General features: G+C 45.5%; 1 protein-coding gene across 2 annotated transcripts in view; it reads left to right on the top strand.

Annotated features, from left to right (window-relative positions):
* The first annotated feature begins 10,218 nt into the window (after window positions 1–10,218).
* RFT1 (RFT1 homolog) overlaps window positions 10,219–16,062 on the top strand; it is a 40,764-nt gene continuing 34,920 nt past the window's right edge. The window contains exons 1-3 of one of the 2 annotated variants that reach the window (XM_038772757.1): window positions 10,219–10,302; window positions 13,278–13,363; window positions 15,825–15,941. In XM_038772757.1, the coding sequence (XP_038628685.1) occupies window positions 10,240–10,302; window positions 13,278–13,363; window positions 15,825–15,941 (266 nt within the window). In that variant the 5' untranslated portion in view covers window positions 10,219–10,239. Of the gene's footprint in view, window positions 10,303–13,277; window positions 13,364–15,824; window positions 15,942–16,062 lie in introns of those variants that run through there. The other variant, XM_038772758.1, reaches the window with a different exon arrangement.

Below are 16,062 nucleotides of genomic sequence, written 5' to 3'. Positions count from 1 at the left end.
GAGGAGGTATAATTTCAGTAGGGTTTTGAAGATGGGGAGAGTACTGTTGCTTGTGTTCTTAGAGGACCCATGTGCTGGTTGTCCTCCAGATAGCCAGCCTCATGTTTAGGGATAGACCATCTAACATTCTTAACTTTTTCCGTTACAGGAGGTTCCTTAAATGCACCTGGTCAGCAAAGGTTCTAGTATAATGTTTCTAGGTATCTTGTAGTTATCTGCTTCCGGGTAAACATTTACCACAGCACTGTATGGATTGAGTAGGTGAGATATTTTGTTAATTCTTTTTTTTAAATGAAATTAAGCTCCTGGAGGTCCCGGAATATGCTTATTTAATTTGCTTTGCATAATTCATAAAGCAGGAGCATATTCCTGAAAACACATGACAAATGCTGTTTGGTGATGTTTTTGAGACTAAGCCCTCATTTCCCCTACTCCGTCTCCCTTCTGTGTCGCCTATCCACTTGGATGTGTACCCTTTAAGCACTTGCTATTCACCCCACCCTCAGCCCCACAGCACTTTTTTATGGTATTTGTGTAAGTGTTTACTCTGTGTCAAACACTGTTCTAAGCACTGGAATAGATACAAGTTAATTAGATTGGACAGAGTCCCTATCCCACATGGGGCTCACAGTCTAAGTAGGAGGGAGAACAGGAGAACTGAGGCAGAAAGAAATTAAATGACTTGCCCAAGGTCACACAGCAAGCAATTGCAGAGCTGGGATTAGAACCTAGGTCCTCTGACTCCGAGGCCCGGGCTCTTTCCACTAGGCCATGCTGCTTATGTGCATATGCATTATTTACCCTAATGTCTATCTTCTCCTCTAGACTGCGAGCTTCTTGTGGGCAAGGAAAATGTCTGCCAACTCTGTCGGATTGTACTCTCCCAAGTGCTTAGTTCCATAATTCTATTTATTTATATTGATGCTATTGATGCCTGTTTACTTGTTTTGATGTCTGCCTCCCCACTTCTAGACTGTGAGCCCATTGTTGGGCAAGGATTATCTCTGTTGCTGAATTGTACTTTCCAAGAGCTTAGAACAGTGCTCTGCACACAGTAAGCACTCAATAAATACAACTGAATGATTGAATGAATGCTCTGCCACAGTAAGCACTTCATAAATACCACTGATCAATCGATTGATTGATGTTGACGTGAATAAACAAAATTGAACATCCATTTAAAATCCACCATTAGGCTGACTATGCTATGTCTCTAAAACTCCCTCCATATTCTCCCAAATGTCAGAAAATGTCTCACTCTCTTTCTCTGGTACACCACTTTTATTTTTTTAACAAGCAGATAACTCAATACCGATAGCTGATTTTATGGCTCTTACTGGTTTTCCTCTCTACATGTCCTTTTGTCTGTACATTCCAGGGACAAATGTCCTACTTTTGCATGTGATAAATATTGAAATACCCAGATTCTTCTGGCTCCCATGTAATCAAGGCCTGATTCCCAGGCCTAGTTAAAAGACGAATGGGTTTGACGGAGTCGTGAGATCCTGGATGATACAAGTCAATGTACTTGAAGTGCTTCAGAAAGATGCAGTCGGAAGCTAACGTTCTCATGGTCTGGACCTTTATAGAAAAGGATGAGGGGCCATTGACCCCAGTTAAAAACTCAGGGTAAATTGCCAGACCACCCGCATTCCAGATGCTCTGCCAGATTCTGTAGCCCAAGCCCAGGAGCTGGCGGAGAAAATCTCCTCTTCACCAAAGTAGCCATTCCAAAGCTCTGAAGCACTTAAGTCCTTAAGGCACTTAAACCTCTCTATGCCTCATTTCCTCCATCTGTAAAATTGGGATAATAATACTTGGCAGCGGATGATGTTTGTAGGGCACTTTGAGATAGAAGAAAGAACTACAAGAATTCCAAATGCCATTATCACAGATATGATTCACCAATGAGGGGAAGGGGCTAATTTGCTGCCATTTGCAATAGAGAAGGACAAACAACATGACATGTGAATCTTCAGCATACACATGCATGCACTGACACGTACTGACCCTTATGCTCTCGGCGATGAGTATCACAGGACAGGGACACGTGAACCAGTGGTTCGTAGAACGATGTCTTCGTAATTGATTTCCATTGTGGCGATGTGCTGATCTGCAGCTTTAGACTGCCCCCCGTATACAGAGCTTACAATCCCCGGCAATAAAAATTAAAATGGCTTAGGGAATACCTCATGAAGTTTGAGGAGTCTTTTTTTGATACTGGCAATCCCCTAAATCGTTTTTCCCCTCACTCTGGCCTGAAACTGTCAGGAAAATCAAGGGCACGGCAGCATCCACATTTCAATCAATCGATCGATTGATCTATCAATCGTGTTTATTTAGCGCTTACAGCGTGCAAAGCAGTGTACTAAGCGCTCGGGAGCATGCCATAGAATAGAGTTGGTAGACACATTCCCTGCCCCATTGCTCTCATGACATGCTGGCAGCAGGCCCAGAAGTTCCAATCACCACATGGTGAGAGAAGGTAAAAGAAAACAATCCCAACAGAATGTATAAAACCAGGATTGTAACCAAGAAACACACAGACACATCTCCTGGGTTCAGAAAATCCCCCAACCTACTACTGGGAACCTGGAACCTGTCACCTTTGATTTATGGCACAGGAGTAACTGGTCAGCAGTCACCATCTGCCAGGACAGGAGAGACGGAGTAGATAATGTGCACAAGTCCGTTCCAGCTTGAAGTTCTACGATTTCTGAAGTATCTTCCCTAAAACGTCCATTTCTCTGTGTGTGTGCGCGCGGGGGGGGGCGGATGATGATTTCCAAAGTGGTCCCTGAGGGCAGCCTGCCCTGCAAGTTGGAAAGGCAGCAGGGAGATGCGCCGAAGGGGTCAGGTTTGGAGATTGCTTTTGGGAACGCTGCCTCCTCTCGTTGACCATGCCACCGCTTTGGAGTTCTGCCCATCTCCTATCTCCCATGAGGAAGGTTTGCCATCTAGTGGCTGAGATGCACAGATGCAACAGACTTGTGGGTAATGGTTTCCAACACACTTCAAACCTCGGAAGCTTTCTCAAGCCTGCTCCTCCCTCACTGCTTCTTCCTACTCTTCCTCCTCATCCGCCTCTTCCTCGTCCTCTTCCTCCTTGTACTCTTCCTCCTTCTTCTCCTCCTTCCTTCGCTGATGTTCTCTAACTACTTTGACTTCATGTTTCTTCATGTGACAGACTAAACCTCCCAAGCCAAACAACTGCAACCGTCACTTATCTCAGCCTCCGGTCCAGACCTGACAAAGGTGCAGGTCGGGCCCACCAATTATCACAGCACGTCGTCCTTCCCACTCGCGGAGGAACTGCACACTGTGAATGTAGGAAATGAGAAGCGGAGACGCTCCTATTTGCGTCTGGCAGGCTTGGCATTTATCAACTATCATTTTCTTTGGGTTTGTTATGATCTGAAAACCCTGGAGGTCAGCTTTCCTGCTCAGGGCTGGCAGAAAGGTAGGAGTGATGGAATCATGGAATGGAGGGAGGAACATTTCTTTTAATAACCACTTTCATAAAGCATAAAATACTTCCTTCTCTCCCCACCCACTCCCCAACCCCCTCTCTCCCTGGCTTTCTTCAATAAACCAATGGTGGAAGCGAATCTGCTTCTCTCCCAAATGAATTTTTCCCTGAGGTAAAGAGGGATAAAGGAAAGGAACAGAACAGCAGAAAGGAACAGAACAGAGCAGCATGGCTCAGTGGAAAGAGCACGGGCTTTGGAGTCAGAGGTCACGGGTTCAAATCCCAATCTCTGCCACTTGTCAGCTGTGTGACTTTGGACAAGTCACTTAACTTCTCTGTTCCTCAGTTACCTCATCTATAAAATAGGGATGAAGACTGTGAGCCCCCCGCGGGACAACCTGATCACCTTGTAACCTCCCCAGCGCTTAGAACAGTGCTTTGCACATTGTAAGTGCTTAATAAATGCCATTATTATTAACATCAGATGGCATATATTCATAAGGAAAGGCTTATTGGCTCTTCCCCATGACCGCAACCCGTATGTCTTTTCAGGATTTAGTGCAGTCTGTTTTTAAGCCCCTTCATTGGTGTCCCTTTGCCTCTGGAAGATTATCCTGGCTCTTCCAAGTAACTTTTCTTGAATGTCATTCTTGCATTTTTATCAAAATGAAAAGTATCAGGTTCTGCTCTTTCGTGTTCATTCTGTGAACGCCAGCACAAGGCCTTCCTTGGATTAATAATAATTATGGTCTTTGTTAAGTGCTTACTATGTGCCAAGCATGAAGCACTGGGGTAGATACAAGATAATCAGGTCCCACAAGGGGCACAGAGTCTAAGTAGGATGGAGAACAGGTATCGAATGCCCATTTTTCAGATGAGAGAACTGAGACCCAAAGAAGTTAAGTGACTTGCCCAACGTCACACAGCAGGTAAGCGGGGTGGCCAGGATTAGAACCCAAGTCCTCTTACTCCCAGGCCCGTGATCTTTCCACTAGACCATGCTGCTTCTACTACTAGGAGTAGTAGACAGAGTAGCAGTAGTTAGAGGCCTCTGTCAAACTGACAATATTTGGATGTGCCCATGTGCCCATAGTGTTTCTCTCCTTGGGGAATAGGGCTGCATTTTGGGGGTCATCTGGCATTTTCTTATCCCATCTCCAGTAATTGGCCTTTCTGGATCTATTTCCCTGAACGCTTCCTTCTCCTACCCGCTATCTAGACCTCACTTGGCCATTTAAGCGTGGCTCAGTGGAAAGAGCATGGGCTTTGGAGTCAGAGGTCATGGGTTCAAATTCTGACTCCGCCAACTGTCAGCTGTGTGACTTTGGGCAAGTCACTTCACTTCTCTGGGCCTCAGTTACCTCATCTGTAAAATGGGGATTAAGACTGTGAGCCTGTGAGCCCCCCGTGGGACAACCTGATCACCTTGTAACCTCCCCAGCGCTTAGAACAGTGCTTTGCACATAGTAAGTGCTTAATAAATGCTATCATTATTATTATTATTTAAAAATTGTCAATGTTGCAAACATTTGTAAAGTCTGGGGCTTACCCTTTCCTCACTCTTTTCTTTCCCCCATTTGTTACACTGTTCCACCTTTAGCAGGTTCTACCCTTTCCTGTCCTGTAGCAACATGGCAAAACATCATGATCTTCATTCTCAGCAGCATCATCAGTATCATGAATTGTATTTGTATTGCACTCCTGTGCAAATAACTTCAGAAAGTTGCAGAATTGTGAATCTTGGTCCGGGTCCTCAAGGAGTACAAGATTAAATGGAGGAGACAAGCATAGCTTCTAGACTGTGAGCCCGTTGTTGCGTAGGGACCGTCTCTATATGTTGCCAACTTGTACTTCCCGAGCACTTAGTACAGTGTTCTGCACACAGTAAGCGCTCAATAAATACGATGGAATGAATGAATGAATGACAGTTTAGCCTGAATGAAGGAGATAACGTAACCTGTTCTCCCTCTCACTTATACTGTGAGCCCCATGTGGGACAGGGACTATGTACAAACTGCTTATCTTGTATTTATCACAGTGCTTAGTCTGATGCTTGGCACTTATAAGCACCTAACAAATACCACAGTTATTATTAGGTGATAGGGCTTATATCAAAGTGGCAGTTGTAAGAATGGCTAGGGAGTGGTGACTGAAATGTTATCGAGAAAAAAGTGGCAGGATTAGGGGACAGATTAGGTGGGTGAGGAGGGGCGTGAATGAGATGGCACTTAGGTTGTGAGAGTGGAGTGGCCCCTCCTTATAAAGAGGCCTGTACCTCCACCGTAAATTTTGCTACTGTGACAGGATTGCTCTGTGGAAATTTGTGGTGGAGATGAGGTGACCAAGTTTCTGGTCACTAAAGGCAGTTTGAGAAAAGAGAGGGGAGGAGAAAGAGAAGAGAAAGGGAGGTGAAGGAAGAGTGGGGAAATATTGGGGAAAGAAGGAGGAAGGGGCCAACCCAAATAATGGGTCAAACCAATAATCTATCCAGACAAGGATTCTGAGTGCCACTGTGTGAAATCATGTGATAGATACCCTCCTGGATTATAATTCTAGCTCTCCCACTTGGTGGCTGCTGTGTGGGTTTTTTTGCGGGGGTGGGGGTGGGGGAGGGTTATGGCATTTGTTAAGTGCTTATTATGGGCTAGGCACTGTACTAAACACTGGGGTAGATACCAGATAGGTCACACAGTAGACAAAGGGCAGAGCTGGAATAAGAACCTAGGTCCACTGACTCTCAGGCCCAAGCTCTTTCCACCAAGTGGTCTTGGCAAGTCACTTCACTTCTCTGTGCCTCAGTTTTCTCATCTGTAAAATGGGGATTTAATACCTGGCTCCCCTCCTACTTAGAATGTGAGCCCCGTGTGGGACGAGACCTGATTAACTTATATCTCCCCTCAGGCTTACTACAGTGCAAACTTGGTACATAGTAAAGGTTATTATTATTACTATTATTATCATTCTAATCCCTGCTCTGCCACATGTCTGCTGTGTGACCTCGGGCAAGTCGCTTTATTTCTGCGTGCCTCCGTTACCTCATTTGTAAAACAGGGATTGAGATTGTTCAAGGCATGTCACCCCCCTTCTCAAAAATCTCCAGTGGTTGCCTATCCACCTCCGTATCAAACAAAAACTCCTCACTATTGGCTTAAAAGCTCGCCATCACCTTGACCCCTCCTTCCTCACCTCCCCTTCTCACTGTGCAGTCATCTCAACTGTCTCACCACCGACCCCTGGCCCACATCCTACCTCTGACCTGGAATGCCCTCCTTCCTCAAATCCGCCAGACAATCACTCTTCCCTTCTTCAAAGCCCTACTGAAGGTGCACCTCCTCCAAGAGGCCTTCCCTGACTAAGCTCTGCTTTTCCTCAGCTCCCCCTCCCTTCCATATCACTATGACTCGCTCCCTTTGCTCCTCCCCCTCCTCCCCGCCCCACAGGACTTATGCATATATGTATACTTCTATAATTCTATTTATTTATATTGATTTCTGTTTACCTGTATTGATGTCTGTCTCCCCCACCCCCACTCCTAGACTGTGAGCCCCTTGTGGGCAGGAATTGTCTCTCTTTATTGCTGTATTGTACTTTCCAAGCACTCTGCACACAGTAAGTGCTCAATAAATACGATTAAATGAATGAATTAATCAATTTAGGGATGAGAGGACCCTAATGGGTGGCTAGAAGAAAAGCTAGGGATGAACAGGAAAAAGGTAGAGATGCTAAGGGGCCCATTCCTAACTATAGGATAGCAGTCAAGAATAATAGTTGCGGTATTTGTTAAGTACTTACTATGTGCCAAGCAATGTACAAAACGCTGGGGTGAATACAAGCAAATCAGGTTGGACACAGTCCCTGTCCCACCTGGGACTCACATAATCTGGGCAGCAGAGTGAAGTGTAGACTGAAGTGGGGAGAGACAGGAAGCTGGGAGGTCAGAAAGGAGGCTGATGCAGTAATCCAGTCGGGATGGGATGAGTGATTGTACTAACGTGGTAGCAGTTTGGATGGAGAGGAAAGGGCGGTTCTTGGCGATGTTGTGAAGGTGAGAACGGCAGGTTTTGGTGAGGGATTGGCTATGTGGGGGCGGAGTCAAGGATGACACCAAGGTTGCGGGCTTGTGAGGCGGGAAGGCTGGTTGTGCCATCCACAATGACGGGAAAGTTCGGGAGAAGCCGGTTTGGGAGGGAAGATAAGGAGTTCTGTCTTGGACATGTTAATTCATTAATTCAATCGTATTTATTGAGCGCTTACTGTGTGCAGAGCAGTGTAGGTGGCAAGAGGACAGCGTGGACCAGTGGAAAGAGCACGGGCTTTGGAGTGAGGGGTCATGGGTTTGAATCCTGGCTCTGCCAATTGTCAGCTGTGTGACTTTGGGCAAGTCACTTAACTTTTCTGTGCCTCAGTTCCCACATCTGTAAAATGGTGATTATGACTGCGAGCCCCCCGTGGGACAACCTGATCTCCCTGTAACCTCCCCAGCGCTTAGAACAGTGCTTTGCACATAGTAAGCGCTTAATAAATGCCATCATTATCATTATTATTATCCCTCCGTCGACCCCCGGCCCACGTCCTTCCCGTGGCCTGGAATGCCCTCCCTCCAGACATCCGCCAAGCTAGCTCTCTTCCTCCCTTCAAAGCCCTACTTAGAGCTCACCTCCTCCAGGAGGTTTTCCCAGACTGAGCCCCCTCTTTCCTCTCCCCATCCCCATCCCCCCGCCCTACCTCCTTCCCCTCCCCACAGCTCCTGTATATGTTTGTACAGATTTATTACTCTATTTATTTTACTTGTACATATTTACTATTCTATTTATTTTGTTAATGTTGTGCATCTAGCTTTACTTCTATTTATTCTGATGACTTGACACCTGTCCACATGTTTTGTTTTGTTGTCTGTCTCCCCCCTCTAGACTGTGAGCCCGTTGTTGTGTAGGGACCGTCTCTATATGTTGCCAACTTGTACTTCCCAAGCGCTTAGTACAATGCTCTGCACACAGCAATTGCTCAATAAATACGATTGAATGAATGAATGAATGAATCCGAGTAGAGACTCCCCCTCCTCAAAAATCTCCAGTGGCCACCAGTCAACCTACGCATCAGGCAAAAACTCCTCACTCTCAGCTTCAAGGCTCTCCATCACCTCGCCCCCTCCCACCTCACCTCCCTTCTTTCCTTCTACAGCCCAGCCCGCACCCTCCGCTCCTCTGCCGCTAACCTCCTCACTGTGCCTCGTTCTCGCCTGTACCGCCGTCCACCCCCGGCCCACGTCCTCCCCCTGGCCTGGAATGCCCTCCCTCCGCACATCCGCCAAGCTAGCTCTCTTCCTCCCTTCAGGCCCTACTGAGAGCTCACCTCCTCCAGGAGGCCTTCCCAGACTGAGCCCCCTCCTTCCTCTCCCCTCCCCATCTCCTTCCCCTCGCCACAGCACCTGTATATATGTTTGTACAGATTTATTACTCTATTTTACTTGTACATATTTACTATTCTATTTATTTTATTTTGTTAATATATTTTGCTTTGTTGTGTGTCTCCCCCTTCTAGACTGTGAGCCCGTTGTTGGGTAGGGGCCGTCTCTATATGTTGCCAACTTGTACTTCCCAAGCGCTTAGTACAGTGCTGTGCACACAGTAAGCGCTCAATAAATACGATTGAATGAATGAGTGAATGAATGTACTGAAGGCAGGAGATGCGAGCCTGAAGGGAGAGAGAGAATAGGGGAGGAGCTATAGCTAGGGGATGGGAGCGGGGAAGAGGAGCCTGCGAAGGAAACTGAGAATGAACGGCCAGAGAGATATGAGGAGAATCAGGAGAGGGTGGGATCAGTGAAGTCATATCAAGAAGGCGTTCTAAACTCTTGAATCTACTGCTACTTTTTGTCTGCATCACTTCCTTTAGAAAGGAGAGCTTATTATCAACAGTAATCATCGCTGAATTGGTCGTAGTTGTTAATAATAGTAATGGTATTTAAGCGCTTACTATGCATGAGGCACTATGCTAAGCGCTGGGGTAGTTAAACGCAAACCGGGCTGGACAGCCTCACCCTGTCCCACGTGAGGCTCACATTCTCAATCCCCATTTTCCAGATGAGGTCACTGAGGCCCAGAGGAGTAAAATGACTTGCCCAACGTCACCCCGCAGGCAAGTGGCGGAGTCGAGATTAGAACCCACAACCTTCTGACTCCCAGTCGCGTGCTCTATCCACCACGCCCTGCTGCTTCTCTAGTTGATGATGATGTTCACATCGATTCCGCCTGCTTAACAACGCGGAGGGTTAGGAGGGTTTCGGGCCCCGAAGGCGAGCGGGGAGCTTCGCTACGAGAAGCATTGTGGCTCAGTGGAAAGAGCACGGGTTTTGGAGTCAGAGGTCATGGGTTCAAATCCCGACTCCGCCACTTGTCAGCTGTGTGACTTTGGGCAAGTCACTTCACTTCTCTGTGCCTCAGTTACCTCATCTAGAAAATGGAGATTAAGACCCTGAGCCCCCCCATGGGACAACCTGATCACCTTGTAACCTCCCCAGCGCTTAGGACAGTGCTTTGCACATAGTAAGCGCTTAATAAATGCCATGGTTATTGTTAAGCCCTGCACGTAAACGCCGCCGAAGCTGACTTGAGACTGCGCAGCCGCCCTGAAGCGGCCTACGCCCCATCTACGATAGTAGGGCTGAGCCAATCAGCGGGCTAGCCGTGGGTGACGTCATCACCCCGCGCCGTAGGGGCTCGGCGGCGGTGGCGGCGTTTCCTGGTTACGGCGGCCGGGGGCCCGTCGTGATGGGCAGCCGGGAGGTGCTGGGCGAAGCCGCTCGGCTCGCCTCCTCCTCTCTCCTGCTGCAGGTACCGCCGGGCTGAGCCGAGTTGCTCCCCGGGCCGACCCTCCGCTCTCCCTCCTACTCCCGGCATTTCCGGGGTGGTGTTCGCCACCCGCCTTTGGCTGGCCAGCGCTCAACCCCACGGCCCCACCAGTTCCAGCTTTCCCCCGACTCCTTTCCGATCTTCTGTCCCCTTTTAGTGTCGTCTTTCTCCGGTCTTCTCTCGCCATCCCTCTCCTCCCCCCAGGCAGAAGGAGAGGATAAATAATAATAACAATGGCATTTATTAAGCTCTTACTATGTGCTGTTCTAAGCGCTGGAGGGTTACAGGTTGTCCCACGTGGGGCTCACAGTCTTAATCCTTGTTTTACAAATGAGGGAACCGAGGCACAGAGAAGTTGTGACCTGCCCAAAGTCACACAGCTGACAAGCAGCGGAGATGGGACCAGAACCCATGACCTCTGACTCCCAAGCCCATGCTCTTTCCGCTGAGCCCCGCTGCTTCTCTGGGCCCATCGCCTTCAGAAAAGTCCCTACCCCGAAAACTGTCAGGCCCCCTCTCAGGCCATCCAAAAAGCTCTGCCCTCTCTCCTTACTCCTGCCAGCATTTCCTCGTCAGAGTCGGGAGCAGTATGTGCCCAGTGATAATAGCGCTCTGGACACTGGCAAGAGGGTGTCAGCGAGCCTCTACTGACATTCAGTCGTATTGAGCACTAACTGTGTGCAGAGAGCACTGTACCAAGTGATTGGAAAGTAAAATACAGAAATAAGGAGAAGCAATCCCTGCCCACAACGGGCTTACAGTCTAGAGGGATCTTACAGTCTAGACCTTAAACCCTGTAAACCCCAGCCTCTTCTCTCCTTTCCAGCCTCTCACCTTCCCCCCCCCGATTGCTGGCAAAGGTGTAGAGCTAGTGATTTCCTGGGAAGCTGTCTCTGCTTTCTATGGCTAATAATAATAATAATGATGGTATTTGTCAATGGCGTTCTAGCACCCTTCACTGAGGTTTTTGGGGGATTTTTTCACGGTATTTGCATAGTGCATCCATTCATTCAATCATATTTATTGAGCGCTTACTGTGTGCAGAGCACTGTACTAAGCGTGTGGGAAGTACAAGTTGGCAACATATAGAGACGGTCCCTACCCAACAACGGGCTCACACTCCAGTGCATCATGACTGAATAAAAGGAAAATAAAAATGTGTAAAAGATTTTTTTTTTTTGTAGAAGTCATTCAAATGCTCCCCAACAGGAGGAAGGGTCTAGGTATTAGTGTAGCATCAAAAATAATCTTCCATCTCTTTGTAGAGTCATAATCTAAAATAAATCAATTCCTCTTTGCTTTGTACTAACAGTGTGGTTTGAAATGGTACACTGCTCAGAAAATGATAGCTTTGACTTTAGAACTGGGGTGTGGATTTTCTCAAACAATCCTTAGCATTTTGGACTGAATGTGCTATCCTCACATTTTATCAATACAGATGTCAACAACAGCCTCTTAATTACACACATCCTTGGGCAATAATATCTGTATCACTACTGTCAAACCGTTTTAGCTCTATCACCTCATTTAACTTCACTTTACCAGTGAGCAGAAGGGAGGCAACTATTATTGCTCCCCTTTCATATGTGGCAAGCCCAGAGAGAAATTCAATAACTTCCTGGAGTTAGACCAGACAACACTAGGGCTGCTAGAAGAACAACTCAAATTTGGGGATTTCTAGTATCCTCCTGATTCCGTTGAACCTAATGCTGTCTCTATAATGACTGTATCCCTAAGGGGAATACAACTTTTCAGCAAGAGGGCACTATGAAAAGCATCATTTGTCAGACGTGGCTCTTTTTTTGCCCCTCCTAATAACATTTTTTGACTTGGGTCAAGTTATTTATCCTCTTTGGGTTTCAGTTTTTTCACCTATGGAAGGACTATTAAAGTGACCGGATTTTTTTTAGAGTTGAGAGTAGGCCACTCTCATTATCATTACCCCATCACCCCTTTCTTCTTCCTTCCCCACAATATCACATAGGGACTGAGCAAATTGGGTAGGTTAGACCAGTATTTTCATTTGTATTCTTCACAGACTTGTGCATTCTCAGTATTTTTATATATTTGGTTTGAAGATAATGAACATTTAAGCTCTAAGCGTCTTATTAATACATACTGGCAAGTTTACAGTGTCACTAGCCTTATTATAAGAAGCACTTAATTTTATGGTACACTTTTTTCCTTTTCTTAATGAAGGGATATGGTATTTAACGTGCAGGTATGAATTGAAAATGCAGTATATTTTGGGCACCTTCATAGTTTTGCAGCTAGGATCAAGGAATAAATCTGGACTTTTCAGCAAGTATAAATTCCCTGTGTGGAAACAATACTACAGGAGTCCCAAAATGAACATCTGGTGCTTAATATGTAAGCAGAGTCCATCTGCAAGAAGCACCTAAGAAGTAGGTGCTCTTTTCATATTAAAGCTTTTCCTTCTTTTTTGAGCCTGGAACAGAACTGTTAAGAATTCACTGTTGTCTGAGAATTTTGTTTGTGAGTAGTAAAAGCTGTAGCCAATTTTTCATATTTCTTGCTTATCGCAAATAAAAACCCTGTCTTGTTTTCATAGGATATTCCTGACCAGAAACGGAGGCTTGTAAATCCACCATGTATTGTACTTTAAAGTTCCAGATGTGCCAAGTCTCTGTTTTGTAAAAGTGGGCAATTGGGGGGTTTTCCCAAGCCTTTTGGGTGACAGTTTAAGGGTGGGACTGTCTTGCCGAAAATGAGATGTCCGATCACCTTCCTGGGCCTCCCAACCACCACCTAGGAAGGGGCTGGTAATGCTTTGTAAGGAGAAAGAGAAATTGTTCTGAGCTCTTGGAAGATGAGCAGTGCCTACATACAGTGTAGTAGAGTTGCATAAATCAAGGGAAGAGGGTTTTCTTCATATTACAGTGATTCTAAGTGTACTAACGTCATTGTTTCCGACTTGTTTTATCTTTCTTTTCCAGATATTATTTCGATTGATCACCTTTGGGTTGAATGCATTTACTCTTCGCTTTCTTTCAAAGGAAATTATTGGAATAGTGAATGTAAGGTAAAAGGAAAATTCAAAGATCTGAACAACCTTCTTTGCAGCACCCACAGCTCACCATCTCACTCTCAGTCAGTCCAACAGCCCATCCTTCCCTTATCTCAGAAGCAGTGTGGGCCTCAGCTAGTGAATTTTTTTGAACCGGATATGGAGAAAAACCAAGTTTGAAGGTAGTTTAGGTTGCCGTCTGGGGGGAAAAGTCCATTTTAATGGACATTCCGTTAGCAACCTTTCCCCTGCTGGCTGTCCTGCTGTGCAGGTTTTTAGAGTAGAGACGAGAAATGGGGTATAATTCTGTGTGCATATACTGCTAACTCCGAGAAGCCCGGTAAAGGCGAGAATCCCATAAGTGGTGTTGTCTGGGATGTTGGAGAGGAAGGCCTAATAATGACGGTACTTTTAAGTTGTAGGGTGATTTTATTTTGCCCCAAGCACTTTTTACATTACTTATTTCATTTCGTCCTCATAACTTTGTAGGTATTGTTAACGTTTGTTTTGCTATTGAGGAAACTGAGGCACAAAGAGATTGTGATACAAGGCCAGTGACAACTGGGAATAGAAGGGACACATCTCCAGTGTCCGTTGCTCTTTCCGCTAGACCACACTGGAGTAGCTTAGGCATGGGGGCTAGCTTGGAGTGGTTGGTCCTGTGATTGACTGAATTTGATTTTGAGATCGTTTCTTCTGGCAGTTCAAGCAACTGAGGAGTAATTGATGATTTTGAGATACGTGAATCCTGGTTTCTAATTTTTGTCTAGCCCTAAGCAAATAGAGGATTTTCTTATCTTTTTCCTCACTCTTCCTTTTTGCGGATCCACTCTAGGGTTGCTTCACCTCTGAGGTATTGCTGGTCTCAGTTCACCCTCTCTTTCTCCCAAAGTACCCATGCAAATACCACTCCCCATCTACATCTAGAAATCATTTATTTCTGCCCAAAGGCAGAATATGAGAAGAGATTTGGGGGGTTTAGGTGCTGTAGCATTTGAGGTACTTCCATTCTGCCCTCTTTGGTGGGGTGGAGGTAGGGGGAGTCCTAACCGAGCTTGCCTTGGGTTTTTATCAGCTCCAGCTGGGGATAAGGTGGCTCTGTCTCCTCTTCTACCATTTTCTTGGTTTTCCCGGAGCTCATGATTACGCAGCAATGGAACCCAACTGGTCTTCCTTCATACCCTGCCTTGTACAGCTGTCTTCCCTGCCTGTGGGGGTAAATACTCAAAATCCACTGCCCACTGGGATACAGCAGCCACTGCTCTGTTTGCCTCAGTACTTGTCCCATGTATCTCTTTGCAGTCTGTTCATTGTCAGTCATATTTATTGAGCGCCTACTGTGTGCAAAGCTCTGTGCTAAGCACTTGGGAGAGTACAATATAACAATAAACGGACACATTCCCTGCCCACAGTGAGCTTACAGAAAATTCATGTGTACCTAAGCAGTCATAGCTAGAATAATAACCAAGCTCAATCCTCTCAGGTACCCAAGGTATACTTCCCATTAAGAAGTTAGTTGTCTTGAGAGGCACATTAACTCAGATCGCTAAGGGATCGTTGTGTTACATTTCAGCAGCAACCAAGTAACGCATGCAGTGATGAGTTAAATGGTTCCCTAGTGGTCTGAAAGGGTTAATACTCTCCAAAGTGCCTCATTTTGGAGAGTAAACTGAGGCCCTAGGAAAATTGGACTCAGAAGGGCCAATGGTAATAATATTGCTACTTGCATCAGGAAATGGTATGCAATGAAATGCCACAATATAAATGAGACCGTAAAGCAGGGTGGGAATTTATTCTTGATTTAGCAGAACTCAGTGATGATATAAAATGCACATTTAAGCACATGCCTCCAAATTAAATTTGCAGTAACTAAATGTAGTCTCATTGTACTCTCCAGTTCTGTAATTTGGATGTCATTTTATATGCAGGTAATGCAATAAATGCAGGGCTTTCATAAAATCCTTGTGGAACTTTAATCATTTTTTGGTGTACATGTGATGAGTCAATTTTAAAAGACACTTGAAAGCCCAGTTCATAAAGTTTTACTGCAGTATAGATTTATCTTCTCACTGTTGTTACTGACTTCAGCTCAGTCAACTGTAAGACACAATTAACCTTCTCATCTGAAATCAAAATATGGCATTTTAGATTCATGGGCTGTGAGTGATTCCAAAAATGCTTTTTAAAACTCTGAATTACACTTTGAAATACCATTTTAGGGTTCTTTTTTATCATCTGTAAATCAAAAACTATTAAAGTTTAAAGTTACCCAAGGACTTTATGAACACCCTGTAAAATTGTATTTCAGTGAAAATAGACTAAACTGATCTTGGTCTCATTCATTCTGGATAATTGAATTTTTGCAGTATTCCCCTTGCAACGAATTTGTAACAGAGCCTTATCATATATGGTATTGCAAGAGCTTCAGTCGTTTCCTTAGGTGGAAAGTAATGGTCACATTGTCTCTTTGTTTTAGGCTAACGTTGCTTTACTCTACCATCATTTTCCTAGCGAGAGAAGCATTCCGGAGGGCATGTTTGAGTGGAAGCACGCAGCGCAATTGGACCAAAACAATCAACCTCTTGTGGCTAACGTAAGTTGTGCTGATGCATTGAGTTGGGATTTAAAACAGATTTAAGTTGCCTTGAGAAATAGCTTGAGAAACATCTTACTAGATAGCGACACTTGCCTGAAACCGAAACACCTTCCAAACT

The sequence above is a fragment of the Tachyglossus aculeatus genome, chromosome X1 (assembly GCF_015852505.1).
Source record: "Tachyglossus aculeatus isolate mTacAcu1 chromosome X1, mTacAcu1.pri, whole genome shotgun sequence".
Lineage (NCBI taxonomy): Eukaryota > Metazoa > Chordata > Mammalia > Monotremata > Tachyglossidae > Tachyglossus > Tachyglossus aculeatus.
The sequence above is the reverse complement of the archived record's forward strand: the minus strand, read 5'-3'. Positions and strand labels throughout refer to the sequence as shown.